Raw genomic sequence first — 26166 nt, forward strand, 5'->3', positions numbered from 1 at the left:
ATTTGTAATAGGAAAGATCAAAGTCAACTTCAAAAGTTGTTTCAGCTATTATATCCACACCAGAAAGTTGAAACTATTTTCAGAAGAATGCCTGAAACACAATCTGCCAGCTTACAAAGCTTGGAGCAGATTGAGCACAAGTCATAGTGGCAGTGTGGAACGGTATATCTGTCCACGCGAAGACCATTGAGGCTCTTCCTAGGACTCAGTTGGTAAAGACAGCAAATACCTGAAGATCCCATGTTCAATTCCTGATCTGTGCTGAGTAAACTCATCTGAGGTTTTTTTAATTCGTTCACGGGATGTGGGCGTCGCTGGCGAGGCCAGCATTTATTGCCCATCCCTAATTGCCCTCGAGAAGGTGGTGGTGAACCGCTGCAGTCCGTGTAGTGACTGTTCTCCCACAGTGCTGTTAGGAAGGGAGTTCCAGGATTTTGACCCAGCGACAATGAAGGAACGGCGATATATTTCCAAGTCGGGATGGTGTGTGACTTGGAGGGGAACATGCAGGTGGTGTTGTTCCCATGCGCCTGCTGCTCTTGTCCTTCTAGGTGGTAGAGGTCACGGGTTTGGGAGGTGCTGTCGAAGAAGCCTTGGCGAGTTGCTGCAGTGCATCCTGTGGATGGTGCACACTGCAGCCACAGTGCGTCGGTGGTGAAGGGAGTGAATGTTTAGGGTGGTGGATGGGGTGCCAATCAAGCGGGCTGCTTTATCTTGGATGGTGTCGAGCTTCTTGAGTGTTGTTGGAGCTGCACTCATCCAGGCAAGTGGAGAGTATTCCATCACACTCCTGACTTGTGCCTTGTAGATGGTGGAAAGGCTTTGGGGAGTCAGGAGGTGAGTCACTCGCCGCAGAATACCCAGCCTCTGACCTGCTCTCGTAGCCACAGTATTTATATGGCTGGTCCAGTTCAGTTTCTGGTCAATGGTGACCCCCAGGATGTTGATGGTGGGGGATTCGGCGATGGTAATGCTGTTGAATGTCAAGGGGAGGTGGTTAGACTCTCTCTTGTTGGAGATGGTCATTGCCTGGCACTTATCTGCCGCGAATGTTACTTGCCACTTATCAGCCCAAGCCTGGATGTTGTCCAGGTCTTGCTGCATGCGGGCTCGGACTGCTTCATTATCTGAGGGGTTGCGAATGGAACTGAACACTGTGCAGTCATCAGCGAACATCCCCATTTCTGACCTTATGATGGAGGGAAGGTCATTGATGAAGCAGCTGAAGATGGTTGGGCCAAGGACACTGCCTTGAGGAACTCCTGCAGCAATGCCCTGGGGCTGAGATGATTGGCCTCCAACAACCACTACCATCTTCCTTTGTGCTAGGTATGACTCCAGCCACTGGAGAGTTTTCCCCCTGATTCCCATTGACTTCAATTTTACTAGGGCTCCTTGGTGCCACACTCGGTCAAATGCTGCCTTGATGTCAAGGGCAGTCACTCTCTCTCACCTCACCTCTGGAATTCAGCTCTTTTGTCCAAGTTTGGACCAAGGCTGTAATGAGGTCTGGAGCCGAGTGGTCCTGGCGGAACCCAAAGTGAGCATCGGTGAGCAGGTTATTGGTGAGTAAGTGCCGCTTGATAGCACTGTCGACGACACCTTCCATCACTTTGCTGATGATTGAAAGTAGGCTGATGGGGTGGCAATTGGCCGGATTGGATTTGTCCTGCTTTTTGTGGACAGGACATACCTGGGCAATTTTCCACATTGTCGGGTAGATGCCAGTGTTGTAGCTGTACTGGAACAGCTTGGCTAGAGGCGCAGCTAGTTCTGGAGCACAAGTCTTCAGCACTACAGCTGGGATGTTGTCGGGGCCCATAGCCTTTGCTGTATCCAGTGCACTCAGCCGTTTCTTGATATCACGTGGAGTGAATCGAATTGGCCGAAGACTGGCTTCTGTGATGGTGGGGATATCGGGAGGAGGCCGAGATGGATCATCCACTCGGCACTTCTGGCTGAAGATGGTTGCAAACGCTTCAGCCTTGTCTTTTGCACTCACGTGCTGGACTCCGCCATCATTGAGAATGGGGATGTTTGCAGAGCCTCCTCCTCCCATTAGTTGTTTAATTGTCCACCACCATTCACGACTGGATGTGGCAGGACTGCAGAGCTTTGATCTGATCCGTTGGTTGTGGAATCGCTTAGATCTGTCTATAGCATGTTGCTTCCGCTGTTTAGCATGCATGTAGTCCTGAGTTGTAGCTTCACCAGGTTGGCACCTCATTTTTAGGTACGCCTGGTGCTGCTCCTGGCATGCTCTTCTACACTCCTCATTGAACCAGGGTTGATCCCCTGGCTTGTTGGTAATGGTAGAGTGAGGAATATGCCGGGCCACGAGGTTACAGATTGTGCTGGAATACAATTCTGCTGCTGCTGATGGCCCACAGCGCCTCATGGATGCCCAGTTTTGAGCTGCTAGATCCATTCTGAATCTATCCCATTTAGCACGGTGGTAGTGCCACACAACACGTTGGATGGTGTCCTCAGTGCGAAGACGGGACTTCATCTCCACGAGGACTGTGCGGTGGTCACTCCTACCAATACTGTGATGGACAGATGCATTTGCGACAGGTAGATTGGTGAGGACGAGGACAAGTAAGTTTTTCCCTCGTGTTGGTTCGCTCACCACCTGCCGCAGGCCCAGTCTAGCAGCTATGTCCTTCAGGACTCGGCCAGCTCGGTCAGTAGTGGTGCTACCGAGCCACTCTTGGTGATGGACATTGAAGTCCCCCACCCAGAGTACATTTTGTGCCCTTGCTACCCTCAGTGCTTCCTCCAAGTGGTGCTCAACATGGAGGAGGACTGATTCATCAGCTGAGGGAGGACGGTAGGTGGTAATCAGCAGGAGGTTTCCGTGCCCATGTTTGACCTGATGCCATGAGATTTCATGGGGTCCAGAGTCAATGTTGAGGACTCTCAGGGCCACTGCCGGTGGGACAGGACATACCCAGGGATGGTGATGAAAGAGTCTGGGACGTTGGCTGAAAGGTATGATTCTGTGAGTATGGCTATGTCAGGCTGTTGCTTGACTGGTCTGTGGGACAGCTCTCCCAATTTTGGCACAAGTCCCCAGATGTTAGTAAGGAGGACCTTGCAAGGTCGACTGGGCTTGGTGTTTTGCCGTTGTCGTGTCCAGTGCCTCGTGGTCCGATGCCAGGTGGTCCGTCCGGTTTTATTCTTATTATGACTTTTTGTAGTGAGATTTTACAACTGAGTGGCTTGCTAGGCCATTTCAGAGGGCAATTAAGAATCAACCACATTGCTGTGGGTCTGGAGTCACATATAGGCCAGACCAGGTAAGGATGGCAGGTTTCCTTCCCTAAAGGACATTAGTGAACCAGATGGGTTTTTACGACAATCCGGTAGTTTCATGGCCATCATTACTGATACTAGTATTTTAATTCCAGATTTTTATTTAATTAATTGAATTTAATTAATTAATTGAATTTAAATTCGCCAGCTGCCGTGGCGGGATTTGAACTCATGACTCTGGATTTTAGTCCAGGCCTCTGGATTACTAGCCCAGTAACATAACCATTATGCTACCGTACCCTATTTACACAAGAATTACCCTCAGCTTCCTTTGACTAGATAGGAAAAGAATTGGCCAAGATTCCTACTTCCGACCACTATCCAGTAACCTCTATGGGAAAGCTAGTGAGGACAGGACTGGGCTCAGTTGTAATGCCCTTTGTCTATACTCACAAACAAAAAGCAGCCACTTGGACAAAGTACAGCAGTTGTACTGTATACCAGCAAAATCAACAAATGCAATGTACATTCATGAAGGGATATGGGACATGTTGAAAAAGAATCCATGCTTATTTCAACTGAGATAACTCTACAGGTCTTTGCAATAAGCAGCCATCTGTTTTGTCATTCCCAAGATGATAGAGCTGATTATAAATGTGTTACTTTTAGCATAAAAAAATTCTACAGATATACATATGTATTTATTATAGGTATTCAGGCATATTTTACAATTTATTTCAACTTCACAATTACACATTCTGCTTCATCGAAAAATATCATTGCAAGATACCAGTTGCTTGCAGTTGGCATATTTTAGGTAATTTAGCCCAGTTACACACCAGACTCAAGCTATGTACAGCAAGTACACTACATATGATTTTTGTTTACACTCAGCCAAGCAACCAGATGAAGTATGTTATGTAAAATCTGACCACTGTATCTCACCAAATGGAACAATCTCAGTTCCAAATGAACTTACCAAAGTTTTGATTTTTGATTTCTTTCCTATTTGTCGTTGTAATTACAAATTTCTTTTCTGCATTAATGTCAAAAGCCTGAAGAAAAACAAAAGCAATGTTAAAGGGATGAAAAGTCAGTTTTACTTGACCAGGGTCCTCTTCACTTTTCAAATGAAATGCATCTTTCCACACACCAAAGAAGTATAGCCTAGTTTGATAGGTTCAGTGAAAATCATACACTGACCATGCACATGAAAAAGTTTCGATGCCTGATAAGGTGTTCCACTCCCACACTGTATCATGCTCAAGATCTACACCATTGTACCAGTTCATTAGTTTTAAAAAAAATTTTGAGCCAACTAGTTTACACTAAGTCCCACCCCTAAACTATGTCCCCGCAGAAATTGCGGGGAACAATGGGTAGGATAGTCGCATGTGGCTAATGCACAAAGCATGAAGACCACCCTAACAAATAATGTATCTGTTTCATTTCACATCCTGTACACAGCATTTCTAAATAGCACAAACTCAAAGTGAATTTGGGGGGGGGGGGGGGGGGGGGTGGAGAAAGGAGGGAAAGCTCCTTTGTAGAAGGGATAACACCATCTGTTCAGACTAATATGCCAATATGCCAGACTCATGTGCAATAATTAAACCCAAACAAATACTTTTGAGTAAAGGTGCGAGGATTGACCCATGTGGCAACCTTTCACATGCTATCAATGGGAACCAGCCGAGAATTGTTCCGGAAGTAGGTAGATATATATATATTTTAAAAAATCAACCTTACCCTGTTGCTGGCAGTAGTGTAGGATACACTCAACTAATTGTTTGTCCACACAACAGCCAAGGGGTCTGTAAGCCTCGAAATAGTGGAAACAATGTTCCAGTTTTGATTCAAACAACTGGACAACAATTTCTCAGCTCAAACAAAACTAGGAAGACAGCTTGGGTAAAAATTCAGGTTGCAGTTCTAAAATCACCCTTATCAGTGTACCAACCAAATATGGCTGATTTACAATAAGGATGCAGAGTTCACTAACACTGCAAGGCAAAACTAATGCTAAGTGCAGTGTTCCATAGAAGAAAGAAACTCGTACAAAGAGGAGCAGGTACATTAACTTAAGAATTAAAAGTCCCTTTGGGAACCAGCAACAGCCTAACCAAACACAACTTGGTGCTGGGTCCCCAACTCTTTACAATCTATATTAACGATTTGGAGGAGGGGACCGAGTGTAACATATCAAAGTTTGGCAGATGATTCAAAGATGGGAGGGAAAGTGGAGAGTGAGGAGGACATAAAAAACCTACAGGGGGATATAGATAGGCTGGGTGAGTGGGTGGAGATTTGGCAGATGCAATACAATATTGGAAAATGTGAGGTTATGCACTTTGGCAGGAAAAATCAGAGAGCAAGTTATTATCTTAATGGCAAGAAACTGGAAAGTACTGCAGTACAAAGGGATTTGGGGGTCCTAGTGCAAGATCAAAAAGTTAGTATGCAGGCAGCAGGTGATCAAGGCCAACGGAATGTTGGCTTTTATTGCTAGGGGGATAGAATATAAAAACAGGGAGGTATTGCTGCAGTTATATAAGGTATTGGTGAGACCGCACCTGGAATACTGCATACAGTTTTGGTGTCCATACTTAAGAAAAGACATACTTGCTCTCGAGGCAGTACAAAGAAGGTTCACTCGGTTAATCCCGGGGATGAGGGGGCAGACATATGAGGAGAGGTTGAGTAGATTGGGACTCTACTCATTGGAGTTCAGAAGAATGAGAGGCGATCTTATGAAACATACAAGATTGTGAAGGGTCTTGATCGGGTGGATGCGGTAAGGATGTTCCCAAGGATGGGTGAAACTAGAACTAGGGGGCATAATCTTAGAATAAGGGGCTGCTCTTTCAAAACTGAGATGAGGAGAAACTTCTTCACTCAGAGGGTAGTAGGTCTGTGGAATTTGCTGCCCCAGGAAGCTACATCATTAAATAAATTTAAAACAGAAATCAACAGTTTCCTAGAAGTAAAGGGAATTAGGGGTTACGGGGAGCGGGCAGGAAATTGGACATGAATTTAGATTTGAGGTTAGGATCAGATCAGCCATGATCTTATTGAATGGCGGAGCAGGCTCGAGGGGCCAATTGGCCTACTCCTGCTCCTATTTCTTATGTTCTTATGTAAGCTCTATTCTGAGATTTGCTGCAACTATTGATAGGCACTTTGTCTGATATCCAACAATAACTTGCATTTATGTAGCACAGTTAACATCCCAAAATGAGTGCCAAGAGGCCAAAGAAGAACATCTCATAACTTTGTACTTTAAAACGGAACCCCAAAAACTTCTGATGGCATTTCCATGTGGAAAGATACATCTTTTAAGTCTATGACAGCTAACTCGTTCCTGGGCACACTGTCTCTGTACCCCCAGTAGAAATCTGTTCTTTCTTGATCAAGGTAAACTCTTTCTATTGTCCCACTGCTAGCAAGAGAAGATGATCATATGCACCTATCTGAAACATCATGGCAACATTTTCATGTAAATCCTCAACATTTGGTTTGCCCGGGAACACATTAAACTATACCGACCATACATTTCAGAATCAGATCTCTGAAAGCAGGATTACAAATGGAAAAAGCAATGAAAGCAAATGGGATCCTAGACTTCAAATAAAGGGTAATGAATACAATAGCATGATGAAGAATCTGTACAAGACATTGGTTAGGTTACATTTGGAATATTCTGAGTTTTGGGCAGACTATTAATTAGACCCTACCTCAGCCCATTTGCTGCTGAAACCATCAGCCAAAGACCTTCTGACATACCTCCCATCCTTCACCCTTTATAAACTTCAGCTTGTCTAAAACACTGTCGCTGTATCCTATTCCACAAGTTCCACTCGCTCATCACCCCTGCCCTCACTGACCTACATTGGCTCCTGGTCCACCCAACACCTCAAATTTGAAGTTCTCATCCTCATGTTTAAATCTCTATGGCCTCACCCCTCACTATTTTTAACCACACACACACACTTTCTGACTCTGACCTCTTGTACAATCACTCTTTTCATCTCACCACTGACAGCCATGCCCCCAGCCTCCTAGACCCCACTCTCCGCAATTCCCTCCCGAAACTCCTCCATCTCCTTCGCCTCCATTACAACCCTCTTTAAAACCCACCTCTTTGACCAAGATCCCTCTTAATATGTCTAGCTTGGTGCTGATCCTTCCCTTGCATCTCTGAAGCATTTTGGGATATTAACTGTGTTTCATAAATGCAAGTTGTTGTTAGATATCTGACTCATAAGTTCATTAGCACGAGACCAGGAATGAAAAGATATAGTTATGCTGCATCAAGTGGAGCAAAGGTTGAGGATGATATAACACAAGTGTTCAAAATTATGAAAAGGATTGTGGGAGTAAATAATAAGATTATTTTCATTGGTTAGTAAATCAGTACAGGTGCCTCAATTCAGAAATTTTATTTGAACAGTCTAAACTCAGGATTAGCACTAGAAGCATGAAGAGGAAGATTAGAAGGATTTTTTTTCCCACTTAAAGTATTATTAGCATAGAAAATGTTTATTACAAGTGGCTACTGAATCTGAGTCATCACATGAGAATAAATGACCACAGAAAAATATTAAAGCGAAATGGATTAGGAGTAGACATCTCCAATGCGGTAACGAGCGCCTAAACAGGCACAATGAGTTAAATCATTTCTTTCCATAACATTTCGATGATACAAATGTGATTTTCTTTTTTACTACTTGAATGCTACTCAAAAAGTAATGATCAATGTTACTCCTAATTATCTGCCAAGTCAAAGTAAGTCTGACCACACTTTTAGTTTATACAAAGTGTGCATCGACAAGACTTTGATTATTGCTATTTAGTATACTGATATTTCAAGGCATTACTCATGGTGAGTTGGACACTAGGTTGAAAAGTACATTATGTATGTCTATAACATCGAAAAGAAATGGAATCAAATGCCAACAATAAGCTACCTGGTACTTTTCTTAGGTGAGGCAGAACTGGGAGAAAGAACACAACTTTACCATCGATGTTTGCTGCTACAAGTCATAAGGTGAGAGACTAGAACTATTAGTCAGAGGGATTTGGTTGTCCTTGTACATGAATCACAAAGTTAACATGCAGGTACAGCAAGCAATTAGGAAGGCAAATGGTATGTTAAGGGGGTTGGAGTATAAGAGTAAGAAAGTCTTACTACCGTTGTAAATGGCTTTGGTGAGACCTCACCTGGAGTACTGCATACAGATTTGGTCTCCTTATCCAAAGGAAGGATATATTTGCCTTGGAGGGAGTGCAACGAAGGTTCACTAGATTAATTCCTGGGATGAGAGGGTTGTCCTATGAAGAGAGGTTGAGTAGAATGGGCCTATAATCTCTGGAGTTTGGAAGAATAAAACATAAGACTATGAGGGGACTTGACAGGGTAGATGCTGAGAGATAGTTTCCCCTGGCTAGAGAGTCTAGAACTAGTGGGCATAGTCGCAGGATAAGCGGTCAGCCATTCAAGACTGAGAGGAGGAGGAATTTCTTCACGCAAAGGGTTGTGAATCTTTGCAATTCTCTACCCCAGATGGCTGTGGATGCTGAGTCACTGAATATATTAAAGGCTGAGATAGATAGATTTTTGGACTCGAGGGGAATCAAGGAAAGTGGAGTTTGAGTCGAAGATCAGCCATGATCTGATTGAATGGAGCAGCAGGCTCGAGGGCCCATATGGCTTATTCCTGCTCCTATTTCTTATGATGGTCAGAGCCTCCACTATTTTCTCGCTTACTTCTTTTAACAGCCTGGGATACATTTCATCCAGGCCTGGCGGTTTATCTACTTTCAAAGATGCTAATCCCTTTAATACTTTCTCTCTCACTATGCTATCCTAACTACAATGCCTGCATCATCCCCCTCTTTTGTGAAGACAGATGGAAAGTATTCATTAAGAACCATACCCACATCTTCCGCCTCCACACAGAGACCAAAAGGTAACCTAATAGGTCGTACTCTTTACTTAGTTATTCTCTTGCTCTTTACGTATTTATAAAACATCTTTGGGTTTTCCTTCATCTTACTTATCAGTATTTTTTCATGCCCTCCCTTTGCTTTCCTAATCTTTTTAATTTCACCCCTACACTTTCTATACTCTAGGCATTCTGTAGTATTGAGCTCTTGGTGCCTGACATCAGCTTCCTTTCTTTGCCTCATCTTACCGTGTATGCTCCTTGTCATCCAGGGGCTCTAGATTTGGCAGCCCCACCCTTTTTCTTTCTTAGAAAGGCATGGGTTAATCAAGGACAGTCAGCACGGATTTGTTAAGGGAAGGTCGTGTCTGACTAACTTGATTGAATTTTGAGGCTGTAACAAGGAGGGTCGATAAGGCTAACACGTTTGATGTAGTATACGTGGATTTTAGCAAGGCTTTTAACAAGGTCCCACATGGCAGAATGGTCAAAAAAGTAAAAGCCCACAGGATCCAAGAGAAAGGATCCAAGAGTCGGGATAAAAGGGTCATTGTCAAAATGGCAATCTGTAACTAGTGGGGTGCCGCAGGGATCAGTGCTGGGGCCTCAACTATTTACAATATATATCAATGACTTGGATGAAGGAACAGTGTCTTGTGGCCAAATTTTCTGATGATACAAAGATAGGTGGAAAAGCAAGTTGCGATGAGGACAAAGTGTCTGCAAAGGGATATTGACAGATTAAGCGAATAGGCAAAAATTTGGCAGATGGAACATAATGTGGGAAAATGTGAAGTCATCCGCTTTGGGAGGAAAAATAAAAAAGCAAAATATTATTTGAATGGAGAAATACTATAAAATGGTGCGTTACAGAGGGATAAGGGTGTCCTCGTACATGAAACACAAAGTCAACATACAGGTGCCGCAGGTAATCCGGAAGGCAAATGGAATATTGGCCTTTATTTCTAGGGGGATGGAGTATAAAAGCAGGGAAGTTATGCTACAACTGTACAGGGTGCTGGTGAGACCACACCTTGAGTACTGTATACAGTTCTGGTGCCCTTATTTAAGGAAGGACATACTTGCATTGGAGGCAGTTCAGAGAAGGTTCACTAGGTTGATTCCGGGTATGGAAGGGTTGTCTTATGAGGAAAGATTGAACAGATTGGGTCTATACTCATTGGAGTTTAGAAGAATGAGAGGAGATCTTATTGAAACAGATAAGATTCTGAGGGGATTCGATAGGGTAGATGCTGAGAGGATGTTACCCCTCATGGGGGAATCTAAAACTAGGGGGCATAGTCTCAGAATAAGGGGTCACCCATTTAAGACAGAAACGAGGAGGAATTTCTTCTCCCAGAGGGTCGTGAATCTTTGGAATTCTTTACCCCAAAAAGCTGTGGAGGCTGAGTCATTGAATACATTCAAGGCTGAGTTAGACAAATTTTTGATCAGCAAGGGAGTCAAAGGATATGGGGAAAAGGCAGGAAAGTGGAGTTGAGGTAAAAATCAGATCAGCTATGATCTCATCAAATGGTGGAGCAAGCTCGAGGGGCTGAATGGCCTATACCTGCTCCTATTTCTTATGGTCTATGGTCTTATGGCTGGTTGGATCCAAAATTGGCTCAGTGACAGGAAGCAAAGGATAAGGGTTGATGGGTGTTTTTGGAACTGGAAGGCTGTTTCCAGTGGGGTTCCACAAGGCTCAGTACTAGGTCCCTTGCTTTTTGTGGTATATATTAATGAACTGGACTTGAATATGGAGGCTTGATCAAGTTGTTTGCAGGTGATAAAAAAAATTGGCCATGTGGTTGATAGCGAGGAAGGCGGCTGTAGACTGCAGAAAGATGTCAATGGTCGAGTCAGGTGGGCAGAAAAGTGGCAAATGGAATTCAATCCAGAGAAGTGTGAGGTAATGCGTTAGGGAGGGCAAGAGAGTACACAATAAATGGGAGGATACAGAGAGGTGTAGAGGAACAAAGTGACCTTGGAGTGCATGTCCACATATCTCTGAAGATAGGATAGGTAGATAAGATGGTTAAGAAGGCATACGGGATACTTTCCTTTATTAGCCGAGGCACAGAATATAAGTGCAGGGAGGTTATGCTAGAACTGTGTAAAACATTGGTTAGCCCACAACTTGAGTACTGCGTACAGTTCTGGTCACATTACATGAAAGGTGTGATTGCACTAGAGAGGGTACAGAGGAGATTTACGAGGATGTTGCCAGAACTGGAGAATTTTAGCTCTGAGAAACGATTGGAACATAGGAGGCCGAGAGAAGATTTAATTGAGGCATATAAAATTATGATGGGACTAGAGTGGATAGGAAGGACCTATTTCCCTTAGCAGAGGGATCAGTGACCAGAGGGCATAGATATAAAGCAATTGGTAGAAGGATTAGAGTGGAGCGGAGGAGAATTTTTTTCACTCATAGGGTGGTGGGGTCTGGAACTCACTACCTTAAAGGGCGGTACAGGCAGAAACCCTCAACTCATTTAAAAAAGTACTTGGATGTACACTTGAAGTGCCGTAACCCACAGGGCTACGGACCAAGTGCTGGAAAGTGGGATTAACGTGGATAGCTCTTTTGTGGCCGGCACGGACACGGTTGGCTGAATGGCCTCCTTCTGTCCCATAACTTCCTATGATTCTATGATATCTCTCCAGCCACACATTTATCTGTTCTATCCTCCTATTTCTATACACTCAAGCACGTGGCACTGGAAGCAATCCGGAGATTACTACCTTTGGGGTCCTGCTTATTAATCTCTTTCCTAGCTCCCTAACATCTGCCTGCAGGACCACATCCCTCTTTCTACCTATGTCATTGGTACCGATATGGACCACGACCTCTGGCTGTTCATCCTCTCCCCTCAGTGACATACTTGACCCTAGCACCAAGAAGGCAACACACCATCCTGGAATCACGTCTAAATCCGCAGAAATGCCTGTCTGTTCCCCTAACTTTGAATCCCCTATCACTGTTGTTTTCCTTCCCTCCAGCTAACGACACTTCCTGCATATGTGGCCGTCCAGGACAAGAGAAACGCCCTGGAGTTCCCACATGACAGGATGTGCATTCGATGGGTCTGAGGTGCCCTGCCATGCCTCTATTTATTAAATTACTGCTAAGCCTACGAGAAACCAACAAAAAAAACTCACCAATCAGCTCCTTCCCTGGTGCTGATGTCACTTTAGGTTTTTTCTTTTACCCGCTCCCCCATCCCCACTCGCGGTCGGTCTCTCTCGCTGCCGCTCCTTTTATCCCCGCTCGCTCTCGTCTCCAGCATTTTCTGCTTTTATTTCAGATTTCTAGCATCCACAGTATTTTGCTTTTGTTTCAGTGTTTAATTCACGGCCACTTCTCTTCCACGAATGCCCACCATGAAGTTCTGCTCTTCTCTCCGATGGGATTTCTGTTTGTCTCTTTTACCTTGTTCACCTTAACTGCTATCAATTTCCCTTCTTGTGTTTGATCAGATATCTACTAAAACTCGCTTTCACAGCCACATCTCTTTCCTCAACAACTGTCTCTGGCTCCAACTTAAATTCCACCCTTCATGTTTCGGATCCACCCACAATTAGATATCTCCATGATATGCAGCGTTCCTCGAACCACTGCTCTCGCCACTTCCTGAGATCTATGCTTAACGCCCAGTTCTGATGAAAGGTCATCAACCTGAAACATTAACTCTGTTTCTCTCTCCATAGATGCTGCCTGACCTGCCGAGTGTTTCCAGCATTTTCTGTTTTTATTTCAGATTTCCAATACTTCGTTTTTGTTTTAGTGGTTATCGCTTTTTGGCTGACATTAGCGACTACGCATTTTAAATGTGGACGTGGCAATTTTAGATTTGTAGGTTAATAGGTGCAATGAAGACTGGCATGAATTGTAAGTTGCAAAGTTTGGAGCGCAGTAAAACAATTTCATTGATGAAATTGAATTAGCGGCCCTAAGAGCAGTGGCAAGTGCTACTTTTTACAAAGCAGAATCATATTGGTGCTGAGAAAAGTAATTTATTTCATTAAGTTGACCAAGTACTGACCTTGGTAATATAACAGTCAAATGCTACATGTGCGCCCTTTTTACAAATGGCAGAATCCTTTGTCATGTCTTGAAACTAGTGTTTTAAATGGTGAGTCAATGTGGTAACTAATTGTAATGAAGACATTCACTGTAGCTTTTAAATTGTTCTGCTTCATTGTCCTTTCAAAGTAATGAAGTAGACAATTTGTAGCCTCTAAAACATCAGTTGCACCATTACAGAAGCTACAATACTTTTACAAAAGGACGCTAATTAACCAGAAAGCACAATAAATCTACAACAGTAATTGATGGCTGATGTGGATTCAGTGTTGTTTCTCAAAATGCAGTCACTTTTCCAAGATTCCTGCAGCTTGAGCATCTGAAAACCACATTTGTTATTCCCCAGTTACTGGGGCCAGCAAAACAGTATATATTTTCAAGCAGTTCACACAGAGAGCAACCCAAAGGTCAAGTCTATACAGGTGCCTGTAGTGATGCATACATTATAAGATTCTTACTACTTGGGCCGGGTACAAGGACACCCAGGTCCCTTTGAACATCAACATTTCCCAATACCTTACCATTTAAAAAAACTCTGCATTTCCGTTTTTCCTACTCAAGTGGATAACTTCACATTTTTCCACATTATATTCCATCTGCCATGTTCTTGCCCACTCAATTAGCCTGTCCACATCCCCTTGAAGCCTCTTCACAACCCCACCCAGTTTTGTTTATCAGCAAACTTGGAAATATTACATTTGATCCCCTCACCCAAATCACTGATATAGATTGTGAATACCCAGGCCTAAGCACCGATCCTTGCGGTACTCCACTAGTCACAGTCTGCCAACCTGAAAAATACCTGTTTATTCCTACTCTCTGTTTTCTGTCTGTTAACCAATTCTCAATCCATGCCAGTATATTACCCCCAATTCCACGTGCTCTAACTTTGTTCACCAACCTCATCGAAAGCCTTCTGAAAATCCAAATACACCACATCCACTGGTTCCCCCTTATCTATTCTAGTAGTTACATCCTCAAAGAACTCCAACAGGTTTATCAAACATGATTTCCCTTTCATAAATCCATGTTGACTCTGCCAAATCCTATTATTTTCTAACTGTCCTGTTATCACATCCTTTATAATAGATTCTAGCATTTTCCCTACTACTGATGTCAGGCTAACAGGTCTGTAGTTCCCTATTTTCACTCTCCCTCCTTTCTTAAATAATGGGGTTACATTTGCTACCCTCCAATCTGCAGGAACCATTCCAGAATCTATAGAATTTTGGAAGAAGATAACCAATGCATCCACTATCTCCATAGCCACCTCTTTCAAAACCCTAGGATGTAGATCATCAGGTCCTTGGGATTTATTGACTTTCAGTCCCATTAATTTCTCTAATACTATTTTTTTTACGAATACTAATTTCCTTCTATTCCTCATTCTCGCCAGACCCTTGGTTCTCTAGTATTTCTAGAAGGCTTTTTGTGTCTTCTTCCATGAAGACAGACACAATGTACTTGTTTAATTTCTCTGCCATTCTTCCATGTGCCCCAGACTCAGTAGCCACCAATGCTGCTTTTAGCTCATTCAATGCTCCTGCCTCTCCCTTCTAAAGTTGCAGAGACGTGAGTGAGAAGAGAGATATACTGTTCAATCATAATTCTGCCATAATCAAAACTTAAATCATAACTCAGTAAAGAACGAACTTGTGTTTATGTAGCACCTTTCATGACCTCAGGATGTCACAGGGAGAACACAAATACGGGGGGTGGGGGGAGAACACAAATACGGGGGGTGGGGGGAGAACACAAATACGGGGGGTGGGGGGGAGAACACAAATACGGGGGGTGGGGGGGAGAACACAAATACGGGGGGTGGGGGGAGAACACAAATACGGGGGGTGGGGGGAGAACACAAATACGGGGGGTGGGGGGAGAACACAAATACGGGGGGTGGGGGGAGAACACAAATACGGGGGGTGGGGGGAGAACACAAATACGGGGGGTGGGGGGAGAACACAAATACGGGGGGTGGGGGGAGAACACAAATACGGGGGGTGGGGGGAGAACACAAATACGGGGGGTGGGGGGGAGAACACAAATACGGGGGGTGGGGGGAGAACACAAATACGGGGGGTGGGGGGAGAACACAAATACGGGGGGTGGGGGGAGAACACAAATACGGGGGGTGGGGGGAGAACACAAATACGGGGGGTGGGGGGGAGAACACAAATACGGGGGGTGGGGGGAGAACACAAATACGGGGGGTGGGGGGAGAACACAAATACGGGGGGGTGGGGGGAGAACACAAATACGGGGGGTGGGGGGAGAACACAAATACGGGGGGGTGGGGGGAGAACACAAATACGGGGGGTGGGGGGAGAACACAAATACGGGGGGTGGGGGGAGAACACAAATACGGGGGGTGGGGGGAGAACACAAATACGGGGGGTGGGGGGAGAACACAAATACGGGGGGGTGGGGGGAGAACACAAATACGGGGGGTGGGGGGAGAACACAAATACGGGGGGTGGGGGGAGAACACAAATACGGGGGGTGGGGGGAGAACACAAATACGGGGGGTGGGGGGAGAACACAAATACGGGGGGTGGGGGGGAGAACACAAATACGGGGGGTGGGGGGAGAACACAAATACGGGGGGTGGGGGGAGAACACAAATACGGGGGGTGGGGGGAGAACACAAATACGGGGGGTGGGGGGAGAACACAAATACGGGGGGTGGGGGGAGAACACAAATACGGGGGGTGGGGGGGAGAACACAAATACGGGGGGTGGGGGGAGAACACAAATACGGGGGGTGGGGGGGAGAACACAAATACGGGGGGTGGGGGGGAGAACACAAATACGGGGGGTGGGGGGAGAACACAAATACGGGGGGTGGGGGGAGAACACAAATACGGGGGGTGGGGGGGAGAACACAAATACGGGGGGTGGGGGGAGAACACAAATACGGGGGGTGGGGGGAGAACACAAATACGGGGGGTGGGGGGAGAACACAAATACGGGGGGTGGGGGGGAGAACACAAATACGGGGGGTGGGGGGAGAACACAAATACGGGGGGTGGGGGGAGAACACAAATACGGGGGGTGGGGGGAGAACACAAATACGGGGGGTGGGGGGGAGAACACAAATACGGGGGGTGGGGGGGAGAACACAAATACGGGGGGTGGGGGGAGAACACAAATACGGGGGGTGGGGAGGGAGAACACAAATACGGGGGGTGGGGGGAGAACACAAATACGGGGGGTGGGGGGAGAACACAAATACGGGGGGTGGGGGGAGAACACAAATACGGGGGGTGGGGGGGAGAACACAAATACGGGGGGTGGGGGGAGAACACAAATACGGGGGGTGGGGGGAGAACACAAATACGGGGGGTGGGGGGAGAACACAAATACGGGGGGTGGGGGGAGAACACAAATACGGGGGGTGGGGGGAGAACACAAATACGGGGGGTGGGGGGAGAACACAAATACGGGGGGTGGGGGAGAGAACAGGGGGGAGAGAACACAAATACGGGGGGTGGGGGGAGAACACAAATACGGGGGGTGGGGGGAGAACACAAATACGGGGGGTGGGGGGAGAACACAAATACGGGGGGTGGGGGGGAGAACACAAATACGGGGGGTGGGGGGAGAACACAAATACGGGGGGGTGGGGGGAGAACACAAATACGGGGGGTGGGGGGAGAACACAAATACGGGGGGTGGGGGGAGAACACAAATACGGGGGGTGGGGGGAGAACACAAATACGGGGGGTGGGGGGAGAACACAAATACGGGGGGTGGGGGGAGAACACAAATACGGGGGGTGGGGGGAGAACACAAATACGGGGGGTGGGGGGAGAACACAAATACGGGGGGTGGGGGGGAGAACACAAATACGGGGGGTGGGGGGAGAACACAAATACGGGGGGTGGGGGGAGAACACAAATACGGGGGGTGGGGGGAGAACACAAATACGGGGGGTGGGGGGAGAACACAAATACGGGGGGTGGGGGGAGAACACAAATACGGGGGGTGGGGGGAGAACACAAATACGGGGGGTGGGGGGAGAACACAAATACGGGGGGTGGGGGGAGAACACAAATACGGGGGGTGGGGGGAGAACACAAATACGGGGGGTGGGGGGAGAACACAAATACGGGGGGTGGGGGGAGAACACAAATACGGGGGGTGGGGGGAGAACACAAATACGGGGGGTGGGGGGAGAACACAAATACGGGGGGTGGGGGGAGAACACAAATACGGGGGGTGGGGGGAGAACACAAATACGGGGGGTGGGGGGAGAACACAAATACGGGGGGTGGGGGGAGAACACAAATACGGGGGGTGGGGGGGAGAACACAAATACGGGGGGTGGGGGGAGAACACAAATACGGGGGGTGGGGGGAGAACACAAATACGGGGGGTGGGGGAGAGACACAAATACGGGGGGTGGGGGGAGAACACAAATACGGGGGGTGGGGGGGAGAACACAAATACGGGGGGTGGGGGGAGAACACAAATACGGGGGGTGGGGGGAGAACACAAATACGGGGGGGTGGGGGGAGAACACAAATACGGGGGGTGGGGGGAGAACACAAATACGGGGGGTGGGGGGAGAACACAAATACGGGGGGTGGGGGGAGAACACAAATACGGGGGGTGGGGGGGAGAACACAAATACGGGGGGTGGGGGGAGAACACAAATACGGGGGGTGGGGACGGGGAGAACACAAATACGGGGGGTGGGGGAGAACACAAATACGGGGGGTGGGGGGAGAACACAAATACGGGGGGTGGGGGGAGAACACAAATACGGGGGGTGGGGGGAGAACACAAATACGGGGGGTGGGGGGGAGAACACAAATACGGGGGGTGGGGGGGAGAACACAAATACGGGGGGTGGGGGGAGAACACAAATACGGGGGGTGGGGGGAGAACACAAATACGGGGGGTGGGGGGAGAACACAAATACGGGGGGTGGGGGGAGAACACAAATACGGGGGGTGGGGGGAGAACACAAATACGGGGGGTGGGGGGAGAACACAAATACGGGGGGTGGGGGGAGAACACAAATACGGGGGGGTGGGGGGAGAACACAAAATACGGGGGGTGGGGGGAGAACACAAATACGGGGGGTGGGGGGAGAACACAAATACGGGGGGTGGGGGGAGAACACAAATACGGGGGGTGGGGGGAGAACCACAAATACGGGGGGTGGGGGGAGAACACAAATACGGGGGGTGGGGGGAGAACACAAATACGGGGGGTGGGGGGAGAACACAAATACGGGGGGTGGGGGGAGAACACAAATACGGGGGGTGGGGGGAGAACACAAATACGGGGGGTGGGGGGAGAACACAAATACGGGGGGTGGGGGGAGAACACAAATACGGGGGGTGGGGGAGAACACAAATACGGGGGGTGGGGGGAGAACACAAATACGGGGGTGGGGGGAGAACACAAATACGGGGGGTGGGGGGAGAACACAAATACGGGGGGTGGGGGGAGAACACAAATACGGGGGGTGGGGGGAGAACACAAATACGGGGGGTGGGGGGAGAACACAAATACGGGGGGTGGGGGGAGAACACAAATACGGGGGGTGGGGGGAGAACACAAATACGGGGGGTGGGGGGAGAACACAAATACGGGGGGTGGGGGGAGAACACAAATACGGGGGGTGGGGGGAGAACACAAATACGGGGGGTGGGGGGAGAACACAAATACGGGGGGTGGGGGGAGAACACAAATACGGGGGGTGGGGGGAGAACACAAATACGGGGGGTGGGGGAGAACACAATACGGGGGGTGGGGGGAGAACACAAATACGGGGGGTGGGGGGAGAACACAAATACGGGGGGTGGGGGAGAACACAAATACGGGGGGTGGGGGGAGAACACAAATACGGGGGGTGGGGGAGAACACAAATACGGGGGGTGGGGGGAGAACACAAATACGGGGGGGTGGGGGGAGAACACAAATACGGGGGGTGGGGGGAGAACACAAATACGGGGGGTGGGGGGAGAACACAAATACGGGGGGTGGGGGGGAGAACACAAATACGGGGGGTGGGGGGAGAACACAAATACGGGGGGTGGGGGGAGAACACAAATACGGGGGGGGGGGGAGAACACAAATACGGGGGGTGGGGGGAGAACACAAATACGGGGTGTTGGGGGGAGAACACAAATACGGGGTGTGGGGGGAGAACACAAATACGGGGTGTGGGGGGAGAACACAAATACGGGGTGTGGGGGGAGAACACAAATACGGGGTGTGGGGGGAGAACACAAATACGGGGTGTGGGGGGAGAACACAAATACGGGGTGTGGGGGGAGAACACAAATACGGGGTGTGGGGGGAGAACACAAATACGGGGTGTGGGGGGGAGAACACAAATACGGGGTGTGGGGGGAGAACACAAATACGGGGTGTGGGGGGAGAACACAAATACGGGGTGTGGGGGGAGAACACAAATACGGGGGGTGGGGGAGAGAACACAAATACGGGGGTGGGGGGAGAACACAAATACGGGGGGTGGGGGGAGAACACAAATACGGGGGTGGGGGGAGAACACAAATACGGGGGGTGGGGGGGAGAACACAAATACGGGGGTGGGGGGAGAACACAAATACGGGGGGTGGGGGAGAACACAAATACGGGGGGTGGGGGGAGAACACAAATACGGGGGGTGGGGGAGAACACAAATACGGGGGGTGGGGGTGAGAACACAAATACGGGGGGTGGGGGGGAGAACACAAATACGGGGGGGTGGGGGGAGAACACAATACGGGGGGTGGGGGAGAACACAAATACGGGGGGTGAGGGGGGAGAACACAAATACGGGGGGTGGGGGGGAGAACACAAATACGGGGGGTGGGGGGAGAACACAAATACGGGGGGTGGGGGGAGAACACAAATACGGGGGGTGGGGGGAGAACACAAATACGGGGGGTGGGGGGAGAACACAAATACGGGGGGTGGGGGGAGAACACAAATACGGGGGGTGGGGGGAGAACACAAATACGGGGGGTGGGGGGAGAACACAAATACGGGGGGTGGGGGAGAACACAAATACGGGGGGTGGGGAGAACACAAATACGGGGGGTGGGGGAGAACACAAATACGGGGGGTGGGGGGAGAACACAAATACGGGGGGTGGGGGGAGAACACAAATACGGGGGGTGGGGGGAGAACACAAATACGGGGGGTGGGGGGAGAACACAAATACGGGGGGTGGGGGGAGAACACAAATACGGGGGTGGGGGGAGAACACAAATACGGGGGTGGGGGGAGAACACAAATACGGGGGGTGGGGGGGAGAACACAAATACGGGGGGGTGGGGGGAGAACACAAATACGGGGGGTGGGGGGAGAACACAAATACGGGGGTGGGGGGAGAACACAATACGGGGGGTGGGGGGAGAACACAAATACGGGGGGTGGGGGGAGAACACAAATACGGGGGGTGGGGGGAGAACACAAATACGGGGGGGTGGGGGGAGAACACAAATACGGGGGGTGGGGGAGAACACAAATACGGGGGGTGGGGGGAGAACACAAATACGGGGGGTGGGGGGAGAACACAAATACGGGGGGTGGGGGGAGAACACAAATACGGGGGGTGGGGGGAGAACACAAATACGGGGGGTGGGGGAGAACACAAATACGGGGGGTGGGGGGAGAACACAAATACGGGGGGTGGGGGGAGAACACAAATACGGGGGGTGGGGGGAGAACACAAATACGGGGGGTGGGGGGAGAACACAAATACGGGGGGTGGGGGAGAACACAAATACGGGGGGTGGGGGGAGAACACAAATACGGGGGGTGGGGAGAACACAAATACGGGGGGTGGGGGAGAACACAAATACGGGGGTGGGGGGAGAACACAAATACGGGGGGTGGGGGGAGAACACAAATACGGGGGGTGGGGGGAGAACACAAATACGGGGGGGGGAGAACACAAATACGGGGGGGGGAGAACACAAATACGGGGGGTGGGGAGAACACAAATACGGGGGGGGGGGAGAACACAAATACGGGGGGGGAGAACACAAATACGGGGGGGGAGAACACAAATACGGGGGTGGGGGGAGAACACAAATACGGGGGGGGACCACGGGGGGAGAACACAAATACGGGGGGGGAGAACACAAATACGGGGGGGGAGAACACAAATACGGGGGGGGGAGAACACAAATACGGGGGGGAGAACACAAATACGGGGGGGAGAACCAAATACGGGGGGAGAACACAAATACGGGGGGGGAGAACACAAATACGGGGGGGAGAACACAAATACGGGGGGGAGAACACAAATACGGGGGGGGAGAACACAAATACGGGGGGGAGAACACAAATACGGGGGGGGAGAACACAAATACGGGGGGGGAGAACACAAATACGGGGGGGGAGAACACAAATACGGGGGGGGAGAACACAAATACGGGGGGGGAGAACACAAATACGGGGGGGGAGAACACAAATACGGGGGGGGAGAACACAAATACGGGGGGGAGAACACAAATACGGGGGGGAGAACACAAACTACGGGGGGGGAGAACACAAACACGGGGGGGAGAACACAAATACGGGGGGGGGAGAACACAAATACGGGGGGGGAGAACACAATACGGGGGGGGAGAACACAAATACGGGGGGGGAGAACACAAATACGGGGGGGGAGAACACAAATACGGGGGGGGAGAACACAATACGGGGGGGGGAGAACACAAATACGGGGGGGGAGAACACAAATACGGGGGGGGAGAACACAAATACGGGGGGGAGGGAGAACACAAATACGGGGGGGGAGACACAATACGGGGGGGGAGAACACAAATACGGGGGGGGAGAACACAAATACGGGGGGGGAGAACACAAATACGGGGGGGGAGAACACAAATACGGGGGGGGAGAACACAAATACGGGGGGGAGAACACAAATACGGGGGGGAGAACACAAATACGGGGGGGGAGAACACAAATACGGGGGGGGAGAACACAAATACGGGGGGGGAGAACACAAATACGGGGGGGAGAACACAAATCGGGGGGAGAACACAATACGGGGGGGGAGAACACGAATACGGGGGGGGAGAACACAAATACGGGGGGGAGAACACAATACGGGGGGGAGAACACAAATACGGGGGGGGAGAACACAAATACGGGGGGGAGAACACAAATACGGGGGGGGAGACGGGGGGGAGAACACAAATACGGGGGGGAGAACACAAATACGGGGGGGGAGAACACAAATACGGGGGGGAGAACACAAATACGGGGGGGGAGAACACAATACGGGGGGGGAGAACACAAATACGGGGGGGGAGAACACAAATACGGGGGGGGAGAACACAAATACGGGGGGGTGAGAACACAAATACGGGGGGGGAGAACACAAATACGGGGGGGGAGAACACAAATACGGGGGGGGAGAACACAAATACGGGGGGGGGAGAACACAAATACGGGGGGGAGAACACAAATACGGGGGGGGAGAACACAAATACGGGGGGGGAGAACACAAATACGGGGGGGGAGAACACAAATACGGGGGGGAGAACACAAATACGGGGGGAGGGAGAACACAAATACGGGGGGGGAGAACACAAATACGGGGGGGAGAACACAATACGGGGGGGGAGAACACAAATACGGGGGGGGAGAACACAAATACGGGGGGGGAGAACACAAATACGGGGGGGGAGAACACAAATACGGGGGGGGAGAACACAAATACGGGGGGGGGAGAACACAAATACGGGGGGGGAGAACACAAATACGGGGGGGGAGAACACAAATACGGGGGGGGAGAACACAAATACGGGGGGGGAGAACACAAATACGGGGGGGGAGAACACAAATACGGGAGGGGGGGAGAACACAAATACGGGGGGGGAGAACACAAATACGGGGGGGGAGAACACAAATACGGGGGGGGAGAACACAAATACGGGGGGGAGAACACAAATACGGGGGGGAGAACACAAATACGGGGGGGGGAGAACACAAATACGGGGGGGGAGAACACAAATACGGGGGGGGGAGAACACAAATACGGGGGGGGTAGAACACAAATACGGGGGCGGGGAGAACACAAATACGGGGGGGGAGAACACAAATACGGGGGGGGAGAACACAAATACGGGGGGGAGAACACAAATACGGGGGGGGAGAACACAAATACGGGGGGGGAGAACACAGAATACGGGGGGGGAGAACACAAATACGGGGGGGGAGAACACAAATACGGGGGGGGAGAACACAAATACGGGGGGGGGAGAACACAAATACGGGGGGGGAGAACACAAATACGGGGGGGGAGAACACAAATACGGGGGGGGAGACACAAATACGGGGGGGGAGAACACAAATACGGGGGGGGGAGAACACAAATACGGGGGGGGAGAACACAAATACGGGGGGGGAGAACACAAACACGGGGGGGGGAAGGGGGGGAGAACACAAACACGGGGGGGGAGAACACAAACACGGGGGGGGGAGAACACAAACACGGGGGGGGGACGGGGAAACACAAACACGGGGGGGGGGGGGGGAGAACACAAACACGGGGGGGGAGAACACAAACACGGGGGGGGGGGGGGGGGGAGAACACAAACACGGGGGGGGGGGGGGGAGAACACAAACACGGGGGGGGGGGGGGGAGAACACAAACACGGGGGGGGGGGGGGAGAACACAAACACGGGGGGGGGGGGGGGAGAACACAAATACGGGGGGGGGGGGGGGAGAACACAAATACGGGGGGGGGGGGGGAGAACACAAATACCGGGGGGGGGGGGGGAGAACACAAATACGGGGGGGGGGGGGGAGAACACAAATACGGGGGGGGGGGGGAGAACACAAATACGGGGGGGGGGGGGGAGAACACAAATACGGGGGGGGGGGGAGAACACAAATACGGGGGGGGGGGGGGGAGAACACAAATACGGGGGGGGGGGAGGAGAACACAAATACGGGGGGGGGGGAGGAGAACACAAATACGGGGGGGGGGAGGAGAACACAAATACGGGGGGGGGGAGGAGAACACAAATACGGGGGGGGGGGGGAGGAGAACACAAATACGGGGGGGGGGGAGGAGAACACAAATACGGGGGGGGGAGGAGAACACAAATACGGGGGGGGGGGGAGAGAACACAAATACGGGGGGGGGGGGAGAACACAAATACGGGGGGGGGGGAGAACACAAATACGGGGGGGGGGGAGAACACAAATACGGGGGGGGGAGAACACAAATACGGGGGGGGGGGGGAGAACACAAATACGGGGGGGGGAGAACACAAATACGGGGGGGGGGGAGAACACAAATACGGGGGGGGGGGGAGAACACAAATACGGGGGGGGGGGGGGGGAGAACACAAATACGGGGGGGGGGGGAGAACACAAATACGGGGGGGGGGGGGGGAGAACACAAATACGGGGGGGGGGGGGGAGAACACAAATACGGGGGGGGGGGGGGGAGAACACAAATACGGGGGGGGGGGGGGGGGAGAACACAAATACGGGGGGGGGGGGGGAGAACACAAATACGGGGGGGGGGGGGGAGAACACAAATACGGGGGGGGGGGGGAGAACACAAATACGGGGGGGGGGGGGAGAACACAAATACGGGGGGGGGGGGGAGAACACAAATACGGGGGGGGGGGGGAGAACACAAATACGGGGGGGGGGGGGGAGAACACAAATACGGGGGGGGGGGGGGAGAACACAAATACGGGGGGGGGGGGAGGAGAACACAAATACGGGGGGGGGGGGAGGAGAACACAAATACGGGGGGGGGGGGGGGAGGAGAACACAAATACGGGGGGGGGGGGGGGAGAACACAAATACGGGGGGGGGGGGAGAACACAAATACGGGGGGGGGGGGGGAGAACACAAATACGGGGGGGGGGGGGAGAACACAAATACGGGGGGGGGGGGAGAACACAAATACGGGGGGGGGGGTTGAACACAAATACGGGGGGGGGGGGGAGAACACAAATACGGGGGGGGGGGAGAACACAAATACGGGGGGGGGGGGGGAGAACACAAATACGGGGGGGGGGGGGGAGAACACAAATACGGGGGGGGGGGGGGGAGGAGAACACAAATTCCTACGCCGCGTTGACGCCTGCTGACAGTTTGAAATAGATAACCATGGACGAGCTAAATCGCGCACCCCCCCCCCCCCCCCCGGAGACCCTGGTCCCTCCACTCTCATCCCCATGTGCTGATTGTTGGGGGAGGTGACCCGAACCGTTAAGTAAAGGACCGCAGTGCGGGCTGCGCACTCGAGGCTCCCGCGGTTGCTCGGGGCCTGGATAGCGCGCCAACTCCTCACCTCCATCTTAAAGTTGCGCAATGTCGCCCGTTCAGCCCGCCCCGTCGGGCGGATAATGTAAAACAAGTTCAATTCAAAATTGTGGCGGAACATCCCCGCCGACCGGCCCGGACCTCTCGTTTACACCTGTGGAGGTGAAACCCCTCCACGAGCCGCAGAGCTCGAGCTCGGGCCGGGCCGGGCCCTTGCTTCCCGGGAGCGCTGGGTCTGACGACGCTCCGGTGAGTGCGGAGGCCGCCTCTGGTGGTAGTGGTCCCCTGGTCGCCCCCAATCTCCTTACCTGACAGACGGCGCTCTTGAACTCCGCGTACGTGCTCCAGTTGCTGAGGTCCAAACATTTCTCGGAAGAGTCTCCGAGGCGACGATCGAAGATGAAAACCATCTTCTTCTGTTCCTGTCCTTGTCCGCGTTGCCACCGGCCGTGGAATGCGAAGCCACCACCTGCCGCTGCTCTCCCGCTCCTCCGCTCTCGACCGCTACCGCCGCCATTTTCACAGACGTCGAGCTCAAATCCAGCACCCGGCGCCTGGTTTGAAGGAGGCTGTTGCGTCACTTCCGCCACAACACCGCCTCA

General features: G+C 51.1%; 1 protein-coding gene across 2 annotated transcripts in view; it reads right to left on the bottom strand.

Annotated features, from left to right (window-relative positions):
- smchd1 (structural maintenance of chromosomes flexible hinge domain containing 1) overlaps positions 1–26166 on the bottom strand; it is a 217336-nt gene that overhangs the window by 186124 nt on the left and 5046 nt on the right. Inside the window, exons 1-2 of one of the 2 annotated variants that reach the window (XM_067979694.1) lie at positions 25873–26052; positions 4235–4310 (exon numbers count right to left, since the gene is read on the bottom strand). In XM_067979694.1, the coding sequence (XP_067835795.1) occupies positions 4235–4310; positions 25873–25974 (178 nt within the window). In that variant the 5' untranslated portion in view covers positions 25975–26052. Of the gene's footprint in view, positions 1–4234; positions 4311–25872; positions 26053–26166 lie in introns of those variants that run through there. The other variant, XM_067979701.1, reaches the window with a different exon arrangement.

Source organism: Heptranchias perlo, chromosome 3 (genome assembly GCF_035084215.1).
Source record: "Heptranchias perlo isolate sHepPer1 chromosome 3, sHepPer1.hap1, whole genome shotgun sequence".
In the NCBI taxonomy this organism is placed as follows: domain Eukaryota; kingdom Metazoa; phylum Chordata; class Chondrichthyes; order Hexanchiformes; family Hexanchidae; genus Heptranchias; species Heptranchias perlo.